The sequence below is a fragment of the Saccopteryx bilineata genome, chromosome 10 (genome assembly GCF_036850765.1).
Source record: "Saccopteryx bilineata isolate mSacBil1 chromosome 10, mSacBil1_pri_phased_curated, whole genome shotgun sequence".
NCBI lineage: Eukaryota > Metazoa > Chordata > Mammalia > Chiroptera > Emballonuridae > Saccopteryx > Saccopteryx bilineata.
Genome location: NC_089499.1, coordinates 44,010,832 through 44,033,276, shown reverse-complemented (window position 1 = coordinate 44,033,276; position 22,445 = coordinate 44,010,832). Strand labels below are relative to the sequence as shown.

Below are 22,445 nucleotides of genomic sequence, written 5' to 3'. Positions count from 1 at the left end.
CCTTCCCTTTGTTTGCCTAGTGAGAGGAAGACACAAGACAGAAGCTCCGGCTGGGTCCCTTGGCCACACCTCACAATGGAGCGCCTCCCGTTGGGCAGACTTTCCCATGGGTGGCTCACTGGGATGGGGCCCAGCCTATCCGTGGCTGTCTTCCTCTGGGGACACAGTGCCTTCGGCCAGTCAGCAGAGGCCCGGGAAACAACCACCAACTACATTCCTTCCTCTGTGGACTCAACCCCTGTCGCTGTGCTATCTTCTCCCCACGTGAATAGCTGCAGGCACAGAGGGACCCAGGAGAGAATTTGCTGGGCTTTGGGTCAGGCAGAAGGAAACACACAGCCCAGGTGACCTTGTTCTTGGCATGTACCTGAGCTCAAAGGTGTCAGAGTGTCTGCACCTCCAGGATCTGTACAACTTTCAACCAGTCACCGCTCATGGAGCATTACTCTGAGCCCACAGGGGACTGAGCTCCTTACTGACAAGGTCCCTTTAGTTTCCTCAGGACCTCTGGTGAGCTGGCAGTAGTGTACCCATCTTGTGGGCGAGGAAACAGGTTAACGGAGTTTCCATTTTAAATGCACAAGGAGTAGAGTAACGAAACACTAATAAATGAATTTCAAATACTGGCCTCTCAGGTGGAGGAGGGGAAGGGGAAATGTTTGAAGGCTGGCTCAAATCATACTCAGGTGAGAAGGTCTGAGCTCTGGTGACCTGGGTTACCTTGGCAAGCACAAACTAGTCTCCGAGCCTCCCATCTGTAAAATGAGGATAATTGTATTTTTGCAGTTCACTTTATACAGGCAGTCCCCGGGTTATAAATGAGATGGGTTTGGTTCTTTAGGTTTACCTTAAGTTGAATTTGTATGTAAGTTGGAACAGGTACATTTACCTATACATGCAATTTAGACAGATGTTTGTCTTAACATAGTATTTATTTTTACTTTTCTGTGTATATAAATACTTAAACATCTTCAAATGCAACCTTAGATAATTCTGGATGATGCAGAAGATGGTGGACTTGTTGGAGGAATGGGACTGCTGTTAGAGAGTCAGGGTTTGATTCTGTTGCTGGAGTCAGTTTCTTGAAGTCGGCATCATGGAGGTTTGAATAGAGCCTTTCTCTCATCATAAATGACCCTGTAGCATCTCAGGCCTTCGGCAACTGTATGGCAAACCTCTCTATATCAGGATCTTGCTCCTCTAAGTTGGCCATTCCTGCTTCAAAGAGACAAAAAGCATCAGCTAACACTTTTGTAGAAAACTTTTTAGGTTCTGTAGTTTCTATTTATTTATTTTTAGAGAGGATAGAGAGACAGAGAGAAGGGGGAGGAGCTGGAAGCATCAACTCCCATATGTGCCTTGACCAGGCAAGCCCAGGGCTTTGAACCGGCAACCTCAGCGTTTCCGGGTTGACGCTTTACCCACTGTGCCACCAGAGGTCAGGTTCTGTAGTTTCTAGATCCCTGTTTTCTTCCCCAAATGCTCTCATCTGCTGCTCTAGTTCCATAAGGTCTTCATTGATTAGTTCTTTGCCATGGGAGTAGAGTAACTCTATGATATCATTTTCACTGATGTCCAGCTGCAGTTGATGACCAGTAGCCTTTATGGTACTCCTTTTGTAAGTATGAGTTGTACGTAAGTCTGATGTTTGTAACTCAGTGACTTACTGTATAACATTAGATCAAGTAAAAATGTCTATGGAACGTCCTTTGTTTCTTTTTTTTTCTTAAGTGAGAAGCAGGGTGAGAGAGGGACAGACTCCTGGATGTGATTCAACTGGGATCCACCCGGCATGCCCACTAGGGGACGATGCTCTGCCCACCTGGAGCCATTGCTTCGTTGCTCAGCAGCCGAGCTATTTCAGTGCCTGAGGCGAGGCCATGGAGCCATTCTCAGCACCCAGGGCCAACTTGCTCCAATCGAGCCATGGCTGCAAGAGAGAGAGAGAAAGAAAAAAAAGAGAGAAGGGAGAATGGGAGGGGTGGAGAAGCAGATGGTTGCTTCTCCTGTGTGCCCTGACTGGGAATTGAACCCAGGACATCCACACACAGGGCCAACTCTCTACTGTTGAGCCAATGCTCTACCGCTGAGCCAACTGGCCAGGGCCTGGAATGTCCTTTGTAAGCTGTAAAGCGTGGTCCACCAATAAGAGCAATCCTCTGCTCAATTAGACATTCTGTCCCAAAGAAAAACATAGTGTATAAAGAAGAGGCATGAAGAGGGTGGAGTGCAAAAGCACAGATAGCCCTGGATGTGGGTCTTAGCTCTGGCACTCCACAGCTAATGATTTTAAGTAACCTTTGAGCCTTAGTTTTCTTATCTGTAAAATGGAGCTTGTTAACCTAAAAATAAAATGCTTTTCAAAGCGAGAGACAAGTATTTATTTGAGATCTGAGAATAGCTAGTGTGGAAACATTGATTCATGGAAAAAGCTCAAATAATATTTTGACTGAGACAAAGGCAAAGGGTATTTATGAAAAAGGTAAGGGGTATACAGTGGCACCTTGAGATACAAACAGACCAACATATGAATTTTTTAAGATAGGAGCTGCGACTTGGTCCGTATTTTTGTTCAAGATCCGTCCGAAATTCCGAAATATGAATTGTGATTCAGGAAGCTGCCGCTAGTTGGCAGTTTGGCACACGGGTCCAGTATCGGCAGTTTGATATATATAGGCTGACTGACTTACAAGCTCGGTTACAGAACGAATTAATTTCGTATCTCAAGGTACCACTGTAATTATATCAATAGAAGGGAGGCATTTCTATTGGTGGGGATAAGCTAACACAATGATGCTGATTCTAATCAATGTTTTTAATTTTCAGTCTGGTAGTTATCTGTCCAGTCGTTATATAACATCTGCTTTCTTGTTATCTTTGCAGGCAGTTCTTTTTGGACATAATGTTGCCCTAGGCCCCCAGACCAACAGAGATTTTGCCCTATTTTAACATTGCAAAGGTTTGAGGTATAAGATGTGAAAGGTCATTCCTCTGGGACAGCAGCTCTGGCTCCATCTATTATTATTTTTTATAACCTAATAAGAGATTAAGAGGAGTATTAATGATGTGAGATAACATAAAATCAAACATGAAAATAGGATTGGGAAAAGATACAACTGGGCAACTTTGAAACAAAGCTGGAGTAACAATTTTCATATTAGACAATATAGAATATAACTCAAATATCTCATAAAGACAAAGGTGTTAAATTCTCATAAGAGTATCCATGATTAAGAGGATATAATAATCATGGTCATATATGTACCACATAATATAAACTTGAAATATAAACCAACAACTGACAGACTGCAGGGAGAAGGAGATAAAGCAATGGTTGGGTGTGAAAGTTTTAATACATTTCTCTCCGAGAATGAAAAATCAAAGAGAGAAAGAGTAAGCAAGGATAAAGGATATTAAAAGGACATGATTAATATCTTTATCATACATGGAATAGTCATAGAAACTAATCATGTACTAAGCCACAAAGGCATTATCAATATTTTCCAACGAATTGTCATCCTACAGACTATTCAGAGCACACAAAGACATGAAATTAGAAACATAGATAGCTGTAGAAATCTCACACGTCTAGATATTTTAAAACATTACTACTGAAAAAAACCATTGTTTAAGAGGAAGTCATAATGGGAATTATAAAAGAAAGAGAGTAATAATGAAAACACTATGTCAAAATTGTAGGGTAATTTATAACAAATTATTCAACTCTAAGATTCATAGAGTTCAACTCTAAGAACAAAAAAACCCAACAGATTTAAAATTACAGTTCACATTTAATATTATTTTGTATTTCAGGAGTACAACACAGTGGTCAGACAAGCATACACTTCACAGAGTAAGAGCAGCAGATTTAGAGCAAAGAAGTAAGGAAGGAAATAAAAATAGAAATTTTAAAATAAAGGAAAAGGAGACTGAATATTATTAACAAAAGTTAATTTTCTGAAAAAATACCATAGGCAAAATTTTTGTAGAAGTTTGATTATGAAAAAATAGAAAAGATAAAAATAAAATGTAGAATGAAGAAAATATATAACATATAGAATAATAAAATATAAACAAGTGTATATCAATATATTTGAGCATTGGCTTGGAGTATGGACATCCCGAATTTGATTCCTAGTCAGGGCATATAGGAGAAGCAATCATCTGCTTCTCCCTCCCCTTCTCTCCCTCTCTACCTTTTCCCCTCTTGAAGCCAGTGGCTCGAATGGTTCAAGCATGGTCCCAGGCAGAGGATAGCTCTGTTGGAGTACTTCAGCCTCAGGTGCTAAAAATAGCTCAGTGCTTGAGCATTGGCTGAAGATAGGGTTGCCCAGTTGATCCCGGTTGGGGTGCATGCAGGATTCTGTCTATTTCCTCTCATCTAAAAAATAAACAAACAAACAAACATTTGAAAATATAGATGAAATACCTTTCTAGAAAAACAGAGCCCTGGCCGGTTGGCTCAGCGGTAGAGCGTCGGCCTAGCGTGCGGAGGACCCGGGTTCGATTCCCGGCCAGGGCACACAGGAGAAGCGCCCATTTGCTTCTCCACCCCTCCGCCGCGCTTTCCTCTCTGTCTCTCTCTTCCCCTCCCGCAGCCAAGGCTCCATTGGAGCAAAGATGGCCCGGGCGCTGGGGATGGCTCTGTGGCCTCTGCCTCAGGCGCTAGAGTGGCTCTGGTCGCAACATGGCGACACCCAGGATGGGCAGAGCATTGCCCCCTGGTGGGCAGAGCTTCGCCCCTGGTGGGCGTGCCGGGTGGATCCCGGTCGGGCGCATGTGGGAGTCTGTCTGACTGTCTCTCCCTGTTTCCAGCTTCAGAAAAATGAAAAAAAAAAAAAAAAAAAAAAAAAAAAAAAAAAAGAAAAACAGAAATGCCAAAATTACCACAGTAAGTGATAAGGAGACCTCAAATATACCACTAACCACTAACAAGAAAAATGGTAATTTGCCACCCCCAAAAGCCTCAGGCTAAGATGGTTTTATAGGGAAGTAGCCTAAACTTCATGAGTCAGATAGTTTCTATATTTACAAGTTTCAGAAAAGAGAAGGATAAGGAAAGCTGCCTCAGGCATTTTTAAATTCACTGTAAAACCTTTACTCCAAAACCAGATGGGAACTGTACAAGATCAAAAATTGCAGGTTTCACTTTGAATCATGAGTATGTAAAACCTAAATGAAATATTGATGCCAAGCTGGCTAAATATATTACAAAAAGAAACTTGAGATGGTTCTGCTTTAGAAAGAGGCACCAGTTAAGTTGACCACATTAGTGGACGAAAGGGAAAAAATGATTATCTCAATAGACAGAAGAAAATATTGCATAGAGTTCAATACCTGTTTGTATTGAAAGCTCTTAAAAACTTAGGAGTTGAGAAAAACTTCCTGATTCTGATAGAGGCTGTCCTCTAAAAATCTACAGTAAGAGTCATGCTTAATTGAGAGACTTCCCTTCGGGGTCAGCCATGGGACAGGCGCTCACCATCACCACTGCTGCCTGTTGTAAGCCTAGAGGTCCTGAAGCCACACAAGAGAAACAGTAAGAATAAGGGCTGAGAGCAAAAGATAAAATTGTTATTCGACAATTATAAATGTGTGAAACCTCTGAGAATCAACGAATGACTAGAACTAGTAACATTCCAACCCAGTTGCCCAGAAAATGACATTTCTAATAACCACAGAACCCACAAAGTAATCTAACAAGAAATGTACAGGACTTTAATACAAAGCAGCTTATGATCCTCTGTGAATTCAGGCAAATATGAAGGAACTAAGGGAAATACACTGTTCGTAGATGCAAAAAACTTAATAGTGTAAAGATGTCAGTTCTCCCTCAAATTAATCTATGAATTCAAAAATAGAGCAATCAGAAATCCCAGGAGGGTTTTTATTTGTTTGTTTGTTTTTTTCTTTTTTGTATTTTTCTGAAGCTGGAAACGGGGAGGCAGTCAGACAGACTCCCACATGCTCCCGACTGGGATCCGCCCGGCACGCCCACCAGGGGGCGATGCTCTGCCCATCTAGGGTGTTGCTCTGTCATGACCAGAGTCATTCTAGCACCTGAGGCAGAGGCCATGGAGCCATCCTCAGCGCCCGGGCCATCTTTTGCTCCAATGGAGCCTTGGCTGAGGGAGGGGAAGAGAGAGACAAAGAGGAAGGAGAGGGGGAGGGGTGGAGAAGCAGATGGGCACTTCTCCTGTGTGCCCTGGCCGGAAATTGAACCCGGGACTCCTGCATGCCAGGCCGACGCTCCACCACTGAGCCAACCGGCCAGGGCAGGGTGTTTTTTTTAAAGAATGACAAGATGATTCTAAGATTCATACGGAAGTATAAATACCTACTATTTTCTAAATCAACCTGAAGGAGAAATGCAACAAGGGGATTCATCTTACCCCAGGTAATATCGCAAAGCCAGAGAGATGAAAACAAAAGGTACCTGCACAGGCGCACACCATGAGGCTCAGAAGCACACGAAAGTGCACACGGGAAGCTGATTTACGAGACAAGTAGCCTCGCAAGTGAGGAGAAAAGATGGATGACTTTCTTTTTTTAGTATGTGATATTAGAAAATTACCTTAGAGTGTGGAGAGAAATGAAATTATAAACCTATTTCACCTACTATTAAAAAATTCCAGACAGATTGTCAACCTAAATGCAATAGCTAAAATATAAAGCCAGTAAAAGACATAGAATAACTGGGAATTTGGAGTAGGGAAAGATCCAGAAAAGGCCGATGATAATGGAAAAATGGACTAATTTGTCTCTGTCCGACTGAACGTTGGATACAAGGAGTTGCTCCATAAATGTTAGTCTCTCTTAACTTCATTCCCTGGTCCAGAACCTGTTCAGGGATGCAAAGAAGGTGGCCCAGTTCTGGTGTCGGCTCCCTGTGGCAGGTGCTGAGAGACCATGGCTGGGACTTCAGAGTACCTGAGACAGAATGGGGTGAGCTGATGGTCTCTTATTTTCTTGGTCTAAATTTCTGCTCTCTCCAGGAGTTTAGGCTCCCTTTCTGGAGGAATCTCTTAGCAAGAAGCCTCAAATAGGCCCTGGCTGGTTGGCTCAGTGGTAGAGCGTCAGCCTGGCGTGCGGGAGTCCCGGGTTCGATTCCTGGCCAGGGCACACAGGGAAAGCGCCCATCTGCTTCTCCACCCCTCCCCCTCTTCTTCCTCTCTGTTACCCCGCCCCCCCTGCAGCCAAGGCTCCATTGGAGCAAAGTTGGCCCGAGCGCTGAGGATGGCTCCATGGCCTCTGCCTCAGGCACTAGAATGGCTCTGGTCGCAACAGAGCGACGCCCCAGATGGGCAGAGCATCGCCCCCTGGTGGTCGTGCCGGGTGGAAACCGGCCGAGTGCATGCAGGAGTCTGTCTGACTGCCTCCCCGTTTCCAACTTCAGAAAAATACAAAAAAATAAAAAAATAAAAAAAAAATAAGCCTCAAATACAGTCATGGATGGCCTAGAGATGCCATGCAAACTTAATCAGTACGGGCCCTGGGCATTCTGTTGTTGACCCCATCAGGGTAAGTCTGGATCACTCTAAAGCAAGATGGGCTGGCCATTGACACCCCCACCACCCGACTGAACTCCAGAATCATGCCAGGAGCTTGTTAAAATAAAACGGAAGGCCCCACCCTGATGCACTCTGACTCAGTAGGTGTGGACAGCTCAGGAATCTTTGTATGACTAGCTCCCATGTGTGGCCAGGGCTAGACCCGCCAACTAGGACTACCTTCCCAAGGTCCAGTAGATCAGAACTTCTCAGGTCCCATGGGTGTAGAGCTACCTGGGGAGGAAGGGGTAAGCATATGCTTGCCCTGGGGCAGTGGTTAGGATGGGAGGAGAATAAGGGGTCCAGCCAGAAGGTGCCAGTGAGAGCCCAGCTGTGACCAAACTGTCTTCTTTGATGACCCTTCAGTCTGCCCACCTTGGTTCTGATCCTGCACTGGAATAGTCTGTGAATTGCCTGGTCCCTTCACCGGCCTGGGAGCTCTTTGAGGTCAAGAACCTTGCATTCATTCCACAAGTATTTATGAAGACATTCATATGCCAGGGACAGGCCCTCAGAGAGATCAAGGCTGAGTCAGCCCACTAGTGCTTCCAGTCCAGTCAAGAGGCAGGCAGTAAGACCAAGCAGCTCTAAGAAGGCGTGTAAAAGGCTGCAATGGAGAATCAGCAGACACACAATAGGGACACCCATCCACTACTTGAGAGATCTGGAAAGGCTGCTTGGAAGAAGTGGAGTCTGAGATGGTGATGAATGAAGCAATCAAAGAGTAGGAGGGGAGTGTGTTCAGACCCACAGAAGGGTGTGTGCAGGCCTCTGCTGGAAGCAGGAAAGGTCAAGGTGACTGCAATGAAAGATGGGGGGCGTGTTCTGGGGGATGAGGCCATGGAATGGGCTAGGCCCAGTGCTGGGCCCAAAGTCAGCAGTGTTTACTGTAGTGCGGGGCCACCTGCTGGGGGCAGTGGAAAGGGTTCCGCCCTCCCCCTTCCAGACCCCCAGCCTGGGACCTGCCTCAGGGCAGCTGCAGGGAATGTGTGGTGAACCCTCTGATTTTCCCCAGTGGGGCTGGTGGGCCTGACCCCAGCTCCTGCCCACTTTCCGTCATTCCCCTCTGTCCCTGCGGGCTCGGCCAGCACTCCCTCTGGGAACCAGGCCATGTTCCTTCAGCACCTCAGGACATTAGATACTCTTCAAGGTTAGTATGAACCACTGCCTGGAGCTGAGGAAACTGAGGCTGAGAAAATGGCCTGATGTCCTGGGAATCTCAGAAGCGCTGGGCATCTCTGACCTCTCAAACTGTTAAAAACTGTGTCCAAGAGAATCCTTTTTTTTTTTAAAGATTTTATTTATTGATTTTCAGAGAGAGGAGAGAGAGAAAGAAGGGGGAGGTGGGAGCAGAAAACATCAATTTGTAGTTGCTTTTCGCATAGGCCTTGAACCAGCAACCTCAGTGTTCCAGGTTGATGCTTTATCCACTGCGCCACCACAGGTCAGGTGAAGAGAATTCAATTGCTCTGTCCCTCCTTTGGGAATGGCCCTCTCCTGGGCAAGTGGTCTCAGCCAGGGTGTGAGTTTGGGGCTTGGTGGGTGTGCACTGGGTGTGTGAGCTCCATGAGTGCCTCTTCTCAGTCCCTGGACAGTGAGCCTCGAGCCTCCAGCTAGGAAGGGCAAGCCCTTTCTCCACCTGGGAAGTCACAGGCCCATGGTGAATCTGATCTGGAGCTGGCATCATGCTCAAGGGACTTGGGGCATGGCGACAGTGATGGCCACTGCTGCTATTTTATTGGTTCGTGTTCTGTGCCGGCCACCCTGTATACTCTTTGTCCTCTGTCCCTCTCAAAATCCCTGGGTGGGGGAGACGAGAGGTTCAGCAGATACGTTTGAAGACAGAGACTCTAAGGAGGATATTGCACTCCCTCAAATCATGCCATGCAAAGATTAGCCAGCAGGATTTTCACTTCATCTTGGGGACCGCCCCTCTCCCAAGGATGTGGCAGGACTCACCCAACAGGCACCTGGAAGAAGCTCTGCTACAGGACTTGGCCTGAGGGCCCTCCCTGCTGGGGAAGGGGCAGGTTTGTGGGGGCTCCTGGGAGCTGAGGAGGGTCTCCCCTCAGCAGCCCACTCCCCAGTTGCCAATGTAAACAACACAATGCCCTTTTTGGCTTTTCAGATTGACAGCAGTTAACTTGAGTGAGTCAGCACAACCACAACATTCGTTAAGTGAAAAAAAGCATTGTGACCTCAAATTTCTGTAAACACACACGTGCACACACACACCAACTACACATATTTGGTTCGGAAAAGACTGAAAAGAAATGTATTAACCTGCTAATAACCAGTTATCACTGGGTGGCATTCTCTGATAAAATATTTTCCCTTTTGCTTAGCTACATTTTCTAATTTTGCTACTCAGTATTGCTTGTGCCATTAAAAGAAATAAAGGGAGGAAAAGTAAAAGGAATGAAGGGGACAGAACTTGCCAGGAGTGAACTGGGTGTTGCCCTGGGGAGGCTCACACCGGGCTCCCAGCGTGCCCACCGGGAAGGCAGCCTATTTGCATATGTGAAGGAGAGGATTCCCGCCTGCGGGCTGGGGGGTGGGGAGGGGGAGATGTCTCCCCAGAGCTGTGCACGAGGGCATCCCAAGCCAGAGCTGGTGCCGCCCCCCATGTCCCGGTCACAGCCATGTGTGGGTGCTGTCTGGTTGTGTGCAGCCTGTCCCACTGGACGTCGCTGGCCAGGTGCCTGGGGCTGTTCTGCGCCAGGAGTGGGAACCTCCCCGCAGCACGGCCTGGCTTCCGCTGGCAGCCGGTCTGGTTCCCGGAAGCAAGTGGGTCTCAAGACTAACTTCCTCTCGGGGCTTCTGTTTCCTAGATCCACTTCCCGGATGTGGAGCGGGTGGAGTGGGCCAACAAGGTAAGGCCTGTACGCTGTGGGACTCGCCTCACCCAGCCTGGTTCCCCCTTGCTGCCCTCTGCTGACTCACCTGCGGGGGATGGGGGGTAGCATGTGGACAAGGACCCTTGCTGCCCCGTGGGTGGTGGCCTTCTGCCTGCCTCTCCCCTTAGCCCCTACCACCCTCCCAATTCTTATCACCAGACAATGACTTTCTCTTCCTTGGAAAACCATTTTTTAAACTGTGCAGTTAATGCGTGGACACAGCAGAAAAGTTAGAAAATACAGAGACCAGAGAGGAAAGTGCAGCTTCCAGTGGCCCCCCAGGCGCAGAGTAACGCCTCCTCAGGAGGGACAGGGGGCTGAGTCCGTAAGTGCCTCTGGCGTTGGTCTGGTTCCCAGGCCAGATCCACCAGCACTGGCTGGGCAACCTTGGGCAGGTTGCCTAACATCTCAGAGCTGGGTCCCTCCTCTGCACAGTGGGAATAATGACGGTCCGTGGGTGCTGGGACAGCTGTCATCACTGGCCTGGCTGCTGTTAGATCACACAGGGGAGCTCCCTGTGGGCTCTGCTACCAGATGCCCCCAGGCTGGGCTCTGAGACTAATAGGTCTGCACTTCCCACCCCCAGTACAGTGAGAAATCAGTCTGGTTCCTGCCTGGTCTGCCCAAACCTGCCCCTAAATGTGAAGGCTCATGCAGCCCCCCATAAGTCCCCTGACTTTATTTAATACAAACCTTGCCTCTGTTCTAGAAAGAGGTCTTAGCCCAGAGCAGGAATGACTTAGGTTAGATCTAATAAGGACTTCCTGATGGTTTTTGATCTAAGGTTGTTATTCTCATGTTATACCAAATGTCATTGCCGAAGGATCAAAAACTGTTCTCAGCCTTTGGGTAAAATTTGGAGGGTGTATATTTAGTTTGCTGCTTTAGGAGGAGTGGACAGAATTCTGCAGGTTAAAAAAGAAGAAGAATTCTATGGGTTAATGCAGGCCCAGGCCTCTGGGCAGACTTCTGCTGTGCCCCCAGCGTCCCGTTCCTCTGTGTGTGCTAGTTCACAGGTGCCACAGGCATCATACCTTTCTTGTTCCAACACCCAGAGACCCATGGAATAAGGCTCCCAGATGAGCAAACAGTTGTGTAGATGAACCACACACTAGGGGCACCAAATATACTGCTCACAAAAATGAGGGCATGTTTTATCGCTTCATATTCATTTTGAAATACCCCCTCTTTTTTGTGAACAGTATATATCCCAAAGAGCTTAGTACTCAAGAGGCACCTGGTAAATAACAAAGCAGCGAGGCAGGAAGATGGGGCTAGCCCCTAGAGGCCACTGAGGGAGAGGGGGACAAACCCCATGCCTCCAGACGCCTCTGATCACAGGTTTGGAAAGGGGAAGATACATCTTTAAAATGAGGCCCAAGTCTGAGGGAAGAGGAAGAAACCTTTGCCCCAAACAGAGCTTATCGGCTGGCTAGCTTCCCTCTGCACCCCCTTCTGATCACCATCTCTGCCACCCTTCCTGTCCCCGGGCCCTGCATGTGGGGCCCAGACCAGCGCCGAGAATCATTCTACCATAGGAATCTGCTATAGAAGGCAGCCTTTTCTGATTGCTAGAAAAAAACTAAATCCGCAGGAAACAGTTGAAATTTCTCTTCTGTGATTCTTTTCTTTTCTTTTTTTTTTTTTTGGTATTTTTCTGAAGCTGGAAACGGGGAGGCAGTCAGACAGACTCCCGCATGCGCCCGACCGGAATCCACGCGGCACGTCCACCAGGGAGCGATGCTCTGCCCATCTGGGGTGTCGCTCTGTCGCGACCAGAGCCACTCTAGTGCCTGGGGCAGAGGCCACAGAGCCATCCTCAGTGCCCGGGCCATCCCTTGCTCCAATGGAGCCTCGGCTGTGGGAGGGGAAGAGAGAGACAGAGAGGAAGGAGAGGGGGAGCGGTGGAGAAGCAGATGGGCGCTTCTCCTGTGTGCCCTGGCCGAGAATCGAACCCGGGACTTCCGCACGCCAGGCCGACGCTCTACCACTGAGCGAACTGGCCAGGGCCCGTGATTATTTTCTTAAACCTCTAAGTCAGCTGCTACTTATTTATCCCACAGTGAAGATTCAGATAATTTAGGTTTTAGCACTGAACTAAAGGGAGTCATGATACTAGGTTTAGTGAATGACTAGTTCATGGTGATTTACAAAACAGCACCAGATCTTAGGGGTCGGCTGCCTGCACCAGAATGACAACCACAGCTGTAGGTGCCTGATGTGTAACCGACAGACGGACGGATAGGTGGGCACACGAGTGGGCAGGCGTGCAGAGTAAGGATTCCATGGCCCTTATGTGCATATATTTAAACTAGATTTTTAAAATATAAAATGTTCATATTAAATTTTTGAATTGAGATTTCAAGTTAAATTTTCAACAAAGGTTGTGATGAGACCCGAGGTGGGCATGCTCCGAGGCCCAGAAGCTTCAGACAGACGTGGGTGGGGGTGGGGGGTACAGACCTGCTCACCAGAGGCCTCTGCCCGTCCTCAGATCATCTCCCAGATCTGGCCCTACCTCAGCATTATTATGGAAAACAAGTTCCGGGAGAAACTCGAGCCCAAGATCCGGGAGAAGAGCGTCCACTTGAGGACCTTCACCTTCACCAAGCTCTACTTTGGACAGAAGGTCAGTGTCGTCTCGGGAAGAGCAGCCTCACCTGCTGTGCGGCCTTTTCTCTGTCCCCGGCCCCAGCCCCTGGTCGCTTGGCTGACTGAAAAGATTCCACGGGACTTCACAGCGGGCTGGGCCCCCAACTGCCTTCCCGGCCCCTGGTCCTCGGCCTGGACCCTGGTCCCATACCACCATCGCTGCAGGCTCTGTGGAGAGCCCACTCAGAACACAGAGGAGGGCTGGGAAACAATTCCAAGTGACTTAGGCCAAAGTTTGAAAAGCTGCCAGGCAGGGTGGAAGCCAGCCAGATACAAATGTACGTGTCACGCTTGCTACCCTCGGGCATCAGCTGGGGGAACACCCCCTCACGGAGTGAGAGAGAGCTCCATGCAGTATATTTCTCTACTAACCTATTGATTCTGGCTCGGTGTCACCGGCCCACACTTGTTCTGTGAAGATAGTAGGTGACCCATCATATCTGTATCCCAGGCCACTCTTGGCATTCCACACTTAGGTCCCAAAGTGCCCCCTTGATATGAGTCTTACATTGATCATCTGAAAATGCATCCCTCAGGCAGAGAACTGCCATGATGTCCATCGCCCTGTAAGCCCGAGGCGTTGGCCTCTGGTCTGCTCTGGAATAAGCAGGTGTCCGAGAGCAGGCTAGTCTGCTGACCCTGGCTCTGAACCGTCAGCCTCCCCAGTGCGGGGTGGATCAGGCTCGCCTGAGCCCTGGAGATGCTGGTTCATGACCCTTAGACTGTGCCAGCACTGGTCTGTCCCAGCGTCTGCCAGGTCATTTGTTCATTCCCTGCTTGACTCACATGTGAGCATGGCTGTGAGCGAGGCCCTGCAGACACAGATGACTGGGGCTCTGCTTGTGCCTTCAGGAAGGTCGCTGTCCTGTTGTGAAGCTGGCTGCATATACAGGTGGATGACCACACAGCAGGGTACGCACAGTGGTGGAGGAATACCTGAATTCAGGAGTGGAGGGGCTGTGGTAGTTAGGGAAGGCGTCCTGGAGGGGGCGATAGTAGAGTTGGTATTTGAAGAATTCGGCCAGGCATCCTGCAGTCTGCTGTTTACAGCAGAGCCTGCTCAGCCAGGCTGGTATTGGGTGGTGCCCGTGGGATGTGGCACTGCTGGGAAGTGGTCCCTCGCCAGCAGCAGAGGCAGGCCCTGATCCTGAGGGATGATTTTCATCACATCAGGAAAACTTGGCCTGGGATCGCAGGCTGACTAGATACTGCAGCCCTGCAGGAGATACCTGACTCCTGGAATTCAAACCCCTTCCTGCCCTGCCTCCTACCCTACTTACGGTCTCCCTTACTCCTCTCCATTGTGGGGGTCACAGAGGACTCCTCACTGGCCTTCCTGGGCTTGGCCAGGACCCAGTGCTCTCACCACATCCATTTTCCTCCATGCCCATGAGTGTTTACAGCTCCCTCGGATTCCTGTGTCCACGCCCAAATCCCCTCTGTGCTGTGATCACTTTGGGCCAGTGACATAACCCCTCTGAGCTTGTCTCCTCTGTAAAAGGAAAGGCCCCACTTCTAAGGGTGGTAGTGAGACGTGACTCAGAGCCTCTCTGCATGTCTGTGTGAGCAGCAGTGCTAGATAGGACGCCTGGCCCAGAAAGCCAGTGGAGGCCAATTTTCAGCCTTGAGCCCCTCGCCTAGCCATGAGCCCTGGGCTAGGACTGCCCTGCTGGCACAGAGCAGATGCGAAGGATGGCTCTCCTTCCTCTCTGTGGTGGGCTCCCCAGGTGGGCAGCCTGTCCCAGGACTGATCTCCGCAGATGGCGTCTTGGGGCTGCCTGAGCTCTCACAGGTGCCCACAAACCGACCCCAGCTGGGGAGCAGCAGGCTCCAGGCTGTTGGAAGTCAGTTACAGTCCACCCCTCTCCACGCAGGCTTCCCCTGGCTGTTCTGGGTCTTTAACATCAAGGCCCTGGAGGCCAGGGTAGAGCCAGGTGCTATGGTCCTGAAGCTTCTACAATTCTGGGAATCCACCTTAGGATAAAGAATGTAAAATTTAAAATTAGCACAAAAATGAATATTAAATGTGAAAATGAAAATAAATAACAGCAATTTATACATTTAACATATCACACATATAAAAAATTCTGGCCTGACCAGGTACAGGGGTCCCCAAACTTTACACAGGGGGCCAGTTCACTGTCCCTCAGACTGTTGGAGGGCCACCACATACAGTGCTCCTCTCACTGACCACCAATGAAAGAGGTGCCCCTTCCGGAAGTGCGTGGGGGCCGGATATATGGCCTCAGGGGGCAGCATGCAGCCCGAAGGCCCATAGTTTGGGGACGCCTGATAGTGGCTCAGTAGATAGTGTTAGGCTAGTCAAAGGAGGGACGCATAGGCCTGATGAGTGTTACAAGAAGTTTATTTATGCACCCGCAGAACAGACGGGCTGAGCCCCTAGTGGCATCGGCTGAGAGCTGCAGGAAGGGGGTGGCTGATACAGGGGTGGCTGCAGGCATTTGCTGGCAGGGGGTTGGGTGTACTTGGACATGCCCAGATTAGCATATCCTGGTTTGTGGCCTTGGTTACAGACTGTCTCCCTTTCCCAACCCTCAGGTCCCTCATGATGGCCTTGTCCCAAGGACATTTTCCAGAACCTTTCCAGGGTGGGGGGAGTTGCTTAAGGGGTGGAGGGGGGGTTGGGTGAGGGAGATGCTTAATTTAGAAGTTGCCCTAGTGGAAGGTTGGGTAATGGCACAGAGCAGGGGTCCCCAAACTACAGCCCGCAGGCCACATGCGGCCCCCTGAGGCCATTTATCCAAGCCCCTGCCACACTTCTGGAAGGGGCACCTCTTTCATTGGTGGTCAAAGCGTGGCTTCGCTCACGTACAGTACTACTTCCGGTGATGCAGGACACACGCCTCATGGTTCCGGAAGCACGTCATATCACTTGTTATAGCTAGCAGTGACAAATATGGAACCGGACATCGACCATCTCATTAGCCAAAAGCAGGCTCATAGTTCCCATTGAAATACTGGTCAGTTTGTTGATTTAAATTTACTTGTTCTTTATTTTAAATATTGTATTTGTTCCTGTTTTGGTTTTTTTACTTTAAAATAAGATATGTGCAGTGTGCATAGGGATTTGTTCATAGTTTTTTTTTTATAGTCCGGCTCTCCAACAGTCTGAGGGACAGTGAACTGGCCCCCTGTGTAAAAAGTTTGGAGACTGCTGGGATAGAGCGTCGGACTGGGATGTGAAGGACCCAGGTTCGAGACCCCGAGGTCGCCAGCTTGAGTGTGGGCTCATCTGGCTTGAGCAAAGCTCACCAGCTTGGACCCAAGGTCGCTGGCTCGAGCAAGGGGTTACTCGGTCTGCTGAAGCCCCACGGTCAAGGCACATATGAGAGAGCAGTCATTGAGTAACTAACATGTCGCAACGAAAAACTAATGATTGATGCTTCTCATCTCTCTCCGTTCCTTTCTGTCTGTCCCTATCTGTCCCTCTCTCTGACTCTCTCTCTGTCCCTGTAAAATAAATAAATAAATAAATAAATAAAGGGGCTCTGGATTTAAAGGAGCCCTGAACCCAAACCTAACAGAGCACTGACCTGGGATGCTGAGGACCCAGGTTTGAAACCCTGAGGTAACCAGCTTGAACTTGGGGTTGTTGGCTTGTGTGTGGGATCATAGACATGACTTCATGGTTGCTGGCTTGAGTCCAGAGGCCACTGGCTTGAGCCCAGAGTTTTCGGGCTTACGCTCAAGGTGACGGCTCAAGCAAGGGGTTACTGGCTCAGCTGAAGCCCCCGGTCAAGGAACGTATGGGAAGCGATCAATGAACAACTAAGGTGCCGCAACTACAAGCTGATGCTTCTCACCTGTCTCCCTTCTTGTCTGTCTCTATGTCTCGCTAAAACAAAACAAAAAAACACACACCACTCTGAAAAAACTACATAATAATTTCAATTAATTGCTCAAAGTGTTTCTATAAATACTTTTTCTGTAGTTTTGGCTCTGTAGTGTTTGATAACCTTTTCATGTGACAATGCATATGTAAACATCACTTTCTTTGGGGAGAATAGAAGAATAATGGAATCTTTCCTCTAGTATGGTTGATTGAATTTTTTTTCTTTAGTATTTTATTATGAACAATTTCAAAACCAAGAAAAACTGAGAGAATTAGGCATGGACCATCTGGATTGTACAAGTGGTTAACCTTTTGCTATATTTGCTTTAGTACATATCCATGCCTTTAGCCATCATCATCTTTTTTTAAAGGCATTTCAAACTAAATTCCAGACATTAGTGAGTTTCACCCCTAAGAGCTTCAGCATGTATATTGCTTAATCAAATTCAAATGAAATTTATTTTTTATTCTGTCTAAATAATAACCACGCTCTACTCCGGTGCCACCTGAAAGGAGGAGAGTCTGGGTGCCGGGTGGGGGCGGAGAAAATTATCCAGGAGCTCAGCCCAGAGGCTGGGGACTGTGGTCCTGGCGTGGTGCCCTTGAATTCCTACAGTCAGATCACAGCTGGGGACCCCACCCTCTTCCTTTGCCTTTAGGGGGCCAGCTCCTACTCATCTGCCAGAACCATTTAAATGCCACCTCCTCCAGGAAGCCTTCATTAACCTCTGCCCACCCCAGGCTGGGTTGGGGGGTCCTCCTGTGGTCCCCAGATGCCCATGTGATGGTACAGGCTGCACCGCATCACGCCCCTCCCACTGTCTCTTCGGAGGCGCTTGAGCCTCAGGCAGGCTCGGCCACTGTGCCCTTGCTTCTCCCCAGGCCAGTGCCCGATGCAGAGTGGGTGCTTAGTAAATATCTATAGTAGGAGAGAGAGAAAAGGGTGCATATACTAGGGAGAGAAGTATGATGGTGACAAAGGTGGACACCGGCCATAAGGTGGGTTTCTGGGTTTGTGCCTCACCCCAGGAATATAGTGGTCATGTGGGGTGTAGTGATCAGAACCCAGTGCTGGGAGGGGGCAGCAGCTGTCCCAGCTGCCAGACCTCTGCTGACCTAGAGACCGGGCATCTCTTCCAGTGCCCCAGGATCAACGGTGTCAAGGCACACACCAGCAAGCACAATCGGAGACAGGTGGTCCTGGACCTGCAGATATGGTGAGCCCCGGTGCCTGGGGGCCAGGTGTGGGGGCCAGGGGCACACTCTGGGGGAACAGCCACTTTGAAGATGAAGTAGCATATATTCACTCTAGTTTGGGGTATGAGAGCTACTCAGAACACATATATCCCCACCTGCCATGGACTGGAGCACAGCTGCCCTGCTTGGGATGGGAAGAGTGTTGGGAGAATGGATGGTCCCCGGGAGCCACTGTCGTCCGACCCCTCAGCCAGGCTTTTCCCATCAGACCAGGCACTGGGCATGCTCTATACCAAGGCCCAGGCAGCAGAGCTTTCCTAGAGGCCAGGACCAGGTCACCTGGAGGGTCAGACCAGCTGCCTCAAAGAGGGAACAAGAGTGACAGGATGATGCTGGGATTTGAGGTGATGCCCAGTGAGCTTCGAACATAGGCTGTGAGAGACCAGTGGGAAAGCTAAGCTCTTGGCACCTCAGAAAAACCAAAGGATGCAAAGACACATGAGTGGCTAGTTTAGTGGGTTGGGCAAGGACACCTTTTTTGAATGAGGTTTGTAATAGGCTTGAGTTGATACAAACAGAGATTCAACCCAGGAAGTCTTCCTGGAGGTGGTGAAATTTGAATTGTGTTTTAATGGAACAAGGATCAACTCCTGAGGTTTCAGAGTGTTGCCGTTCCTTTCCAGTGTCTCATATTTCCTTTTTCCTGCCATTATCCCAGAGGTTGGCACTGAGGGCATATTGGGAAGACAGCAGTCAGCTCTGGAAATACCCATCCACATTTGGAAGCTGGTCTCAAGTGTATTGGGATGATGACAGCTATTGGGCATCCTGGCCCCAATCTCTCTCTCTCTTTTTTCTGCTGTAACATGTTTATTATGTGCTACAAAAAACACTACACCACAGCTTACTCCACACATCTGTAGGAGAGTGCAGTGTTGCCTGCAAATATGACAATGAGGAGAGCCTTCACTGCACAGATCCTTGTATGAACACGTGGGGCTTGCCAAGGTCAACTGACCCACTGTCCAGCTTCCCAGGCAGCTCCTGGAGTCCTCAGGTGTCCCCACCCAGGCCTCTCCAGGGAGCACTCAGCATTTCTGACATCAGCTCCCCCGCTTTGTCCTACAGAGATTTGATGGCCGCCTTCTTAGTTTTCTTTCGTGCTTGCACAGGGTCTCCTGATCTTTAGCCTCAGAGGCACTCGTTCTGGGCTGCCTGAGCCACCAGCAGGACTCAGGCTCCTGAGAGCATTTCCTTTTCCCCCTCTACCACTCCCAGCGACAACCTGGGTGGAAGGCTGGCTGTAAGCAGTGTGGCTGCTCAGTGTCCTCGGGGGAGAGGCCTGGCAGAGATGGGGCAGGAGCACAGCAGTGGCAGAGGGGGTGGGCACTGTGTTTATCAAGAGCCCCACCTTCACATCCATGGGGTGTCAGGGGACAAGGTGGTGCCCAGAGTCACTGCCGTCATGGGACTCCTGGGTGCAGGGACCTAGGTTCTGCCTCCCAGGGTCTGGGCCTATGTCTGTGCAGAGCCAAGAAAAGGTGAGGCTGTGAGGGAGAGCGTGTCTGGGTGAGGCAGGGCTCAGCCTGGGCAGCCACCCCTGGGCTTGGCTGCGTGGCACTGGGCAAGTTTCCCATCCTCTCTGAGTGGTGGACCTGCCCCTCTTGCCCACCTGCCTTCTCTGTGCCTACCTTTAGCTACATTGGGGACTGTGAGATCAGCGTGGAGCTGCAGAAGATGCAGGCTGGTGTGAATGGGATCCAGGTGAGTGGAAGCCGGTGGGACTGCCTCCCGTTCCTGTCCCTGGGCTGGGGGGTCAGAGCAGTGAATCAGGCTCATGCTGGAGCAGGCTGCAAAAGGGGGTGATAACACAAACACGGGCTGGTAATGACTGAGGGACTCCAGGCCCGAGGTCACGTGCCAGGAAGTGACTGCTGGGCCTCACCCACCTGCTGCTCGGCCCCATGCCTGTCCACTTGGTTACTGTGCTTTTAAATCCCCCCCCCAGAGAGACTTTGGTGGCCCAGGGAAAAGAGAGGTCCTGTTTATGGGGTGATGCAAACCCCATGCTTAGAAACTGAGGTGGCTTAAGGAGGTGGAAGTATCTCAGAGCAGTAGAGGAGCTGAGTGGGACCTCCTCCTGGGTCCCCGCTGGCTGGGCTGGTTTGAATTGTGGGCAAGGCTGCAGGCCCCTCGGGCCAGCACACCACGGGAAGGCAGTGGGGGTCGTGAGAGCTGGCAGAGGGGTGACAGGTTTCTGTTTCTGAGCTGTGACAGCAGAAGGTCCTGACACCTGGGGGTGGCATGGGGCTGACTGGGGTGGTAGTGGCCTCCGCTGAGTGCAGCAGGTGCAGGAAGGAGGGGGTCTGAGGCCCCTCACGGGCCCTCTGTGCCGTCCAGTTGCAGGGCACGCTGAGGATCATCCTGGACCCCCTCCTGGTGGACAAGCCCTTCGTGGGAGCTGTGACTGTGTTCTTTCTACAAAAGCCGGTGAGCCCCCGGGAGGAGGCCGAGCTGCCGCTCCCTGGGAATGAGCACATTCCTGCTGCAGGCCCAGGGCTGGAGCCCGAGTGGGGACCGCCTCAGACCGCCGAGACCCAGGCACTTCCCGTACCTGTCCCGTGTCACCTAAGGCAGCCTGAGGCGCCTGACTCTGCTCTCCGAAAGACCAGAAACAGCTCAGAGAAGTGGCTTGCCAGGGTCACATGGGGTCCCCATGCACTGGCCCTTCCTGTGCCATCTTGACAGGGAAGCAGCAGGCCTCACAGCCCTGGCCCGTCCCGAGCCACGGCCTGAGCAGCACAGGGAGGGTCCCCCCGTGCCCCACACCCCTGCAGCAGGCGCCCCCTCGCAGGCTGGGTCCTCCATGTGGGTGGGTGTGAGGAGCTTGGCAGAGGGTTCTCAGTCCTGGGCTTCTGGCTCCTTCCAGCCTAACAGCCTCCCTCTGCCCGGCAGCACCTGCAGATCAACTGGACAGGCCTGACCAACCTGCTGGACGCGCCAGGAATCAAGTAGGTGCCTGTGAGAGCCGCCAGGCAGAGACCCGCGTGGGGCCCTCCGGGGCTGTGCAGTCAGTGAGCAGAGGCGCCCTGCCTCCTAGCTCCCAGTGTGGGGAAGGGGGTAGGCACCGAGTTCTCCCTGCTCTGGAGGGAAATGTACTGGGTGTGGGAGTGGGAGGCTAAGTGTTGTTTGGCCTCTGTGGGCAGCACTGCTCCAGAACACACACACACATGTACATGCACACACACGTGCACACATGGCTCTGATTAGATGAGAAGATGTCCTACAGAAGGCTGTGCAGGCTAATGAGGCTCCTGCCTCTGTTGGTTAGCAACTGTGTGACTTTGGACAAATTACTTCACCTCTCTGGGCTCTTCCTCAGTAAGAGCAGAACCCGGCTGCTCTGTCTGGGGGTCCCTGGGAGAATCCTTAGGTGTGTGGTGATGGCAGAGTGGATGCGGACACAAACAAGTGTCCTCCTTTTCTCCTTCTCACCAAGTGTGAGGTGAGAAGCCCATGTGGCCACGCCCAACCATGGTCACAAACACAGGCTGGGAGGGGAGGAGGCTCTCAGAGCAGGAGCAGGTCTGGGAAAGCCCACCTTCCTGGGGCCGGCCGGGGGCAGCGCCGCACTGGGCCACAGGCCCCCCACGGAGAAGGGCTCCAGCCCTGGGTGGACACAGCCTTAGCAGGGTGGGACTGGAGAACCAGCCAGGGCACACACCTAATGGCTCGCTGGGCTTGGGCAGACGCCCCAACTGCGGGGACGGCCACTTGCTTGCTCACCAGGGACATTCCCACTGATCTTGGCTCCAGGACCCAGACCCCAGGCACAGATTCTTTCTTTCAAAAAATATTTACTGAGCACCTACCATGGCCAGTCCTTTTCTAGGGCCTGTCTGTCCCTGCTCCCGCGATGGGGGAGATGGAGTGAGCCAACAGATGAAGGATGTGATGTCAGGGAACGGAAGGCCTAAGCTAGCGAACACTCACCTACCATTTACTGTGCACAAGGCGCTGTCCTTGGCACTTTGCACACGTAAGCCGTCCTCGTAAAAACGCCAGGAAGCTGGTATAACTACCCTCGGTTTAGAGACGAGGAAACTGAGGCCCAGAGAGGTTCATTAGCAAGTTATCTGAGGCCACACAGCTCATGAGGTCCTAACACAGCTTCAGGTCATCACTCGTGGCTGTCACACTGATGCCTCAAGGAAGGACAAAGCAGGACTGGGGGCTGCAGTGGTCAGGGGCTGTCAGCACGTCCACACGCCCACACGGCCCCTGTCCATGCAGGCT

At 50.5% G+C, this 22,445-nt stretch overlaps 2 protein-coding genes across 2 annotated transcripts in view; both read left to right on the top strand.

The window, feature by feature from the left end:
- The window catches only part of FAIM (Fas apoptotic inhibitory molecule), a 182,458-nt gene that overhangs the window by 34,433 nt on the left and 125,580 nt on the right, over positions 1-22,445 (top strand). The window lies entirely within an intron of this gene.
- The window catches only part of ESYT3 (extended synaptotagmin 3), a 53,089-nt gene that overhangs the window by 12,005 nt on the left and 18,639 nt on the right, over positions 1-22,445 (top strand). Inside the window, exons 2-7 of the mRNA XM_066244903.1 lie at positions 10,382-10,423; positions 12,942-13,076; positions 18,093-18,169; positions 19,847-19,913; positions 20,550-20,639; positions 21,105-21,160. Of these exons, the coding sequence (XP_066101000.1) occupies positions 10,382-10,423; positions 12,942-13,076; positions 18,093-18,169; positions 19,847-19,913; positions 20,550-20,639; positions 21,105-21,160 (467 nt within the window). The remainder of the gene's footprint in view (positions 1-10,381; positions 10,424-12,941; positions 13,077-18,092; positions 18,170-19,846; positions 19,914-20,549; positions 20,640-21,104; positions 21,161-22,445) is intronic.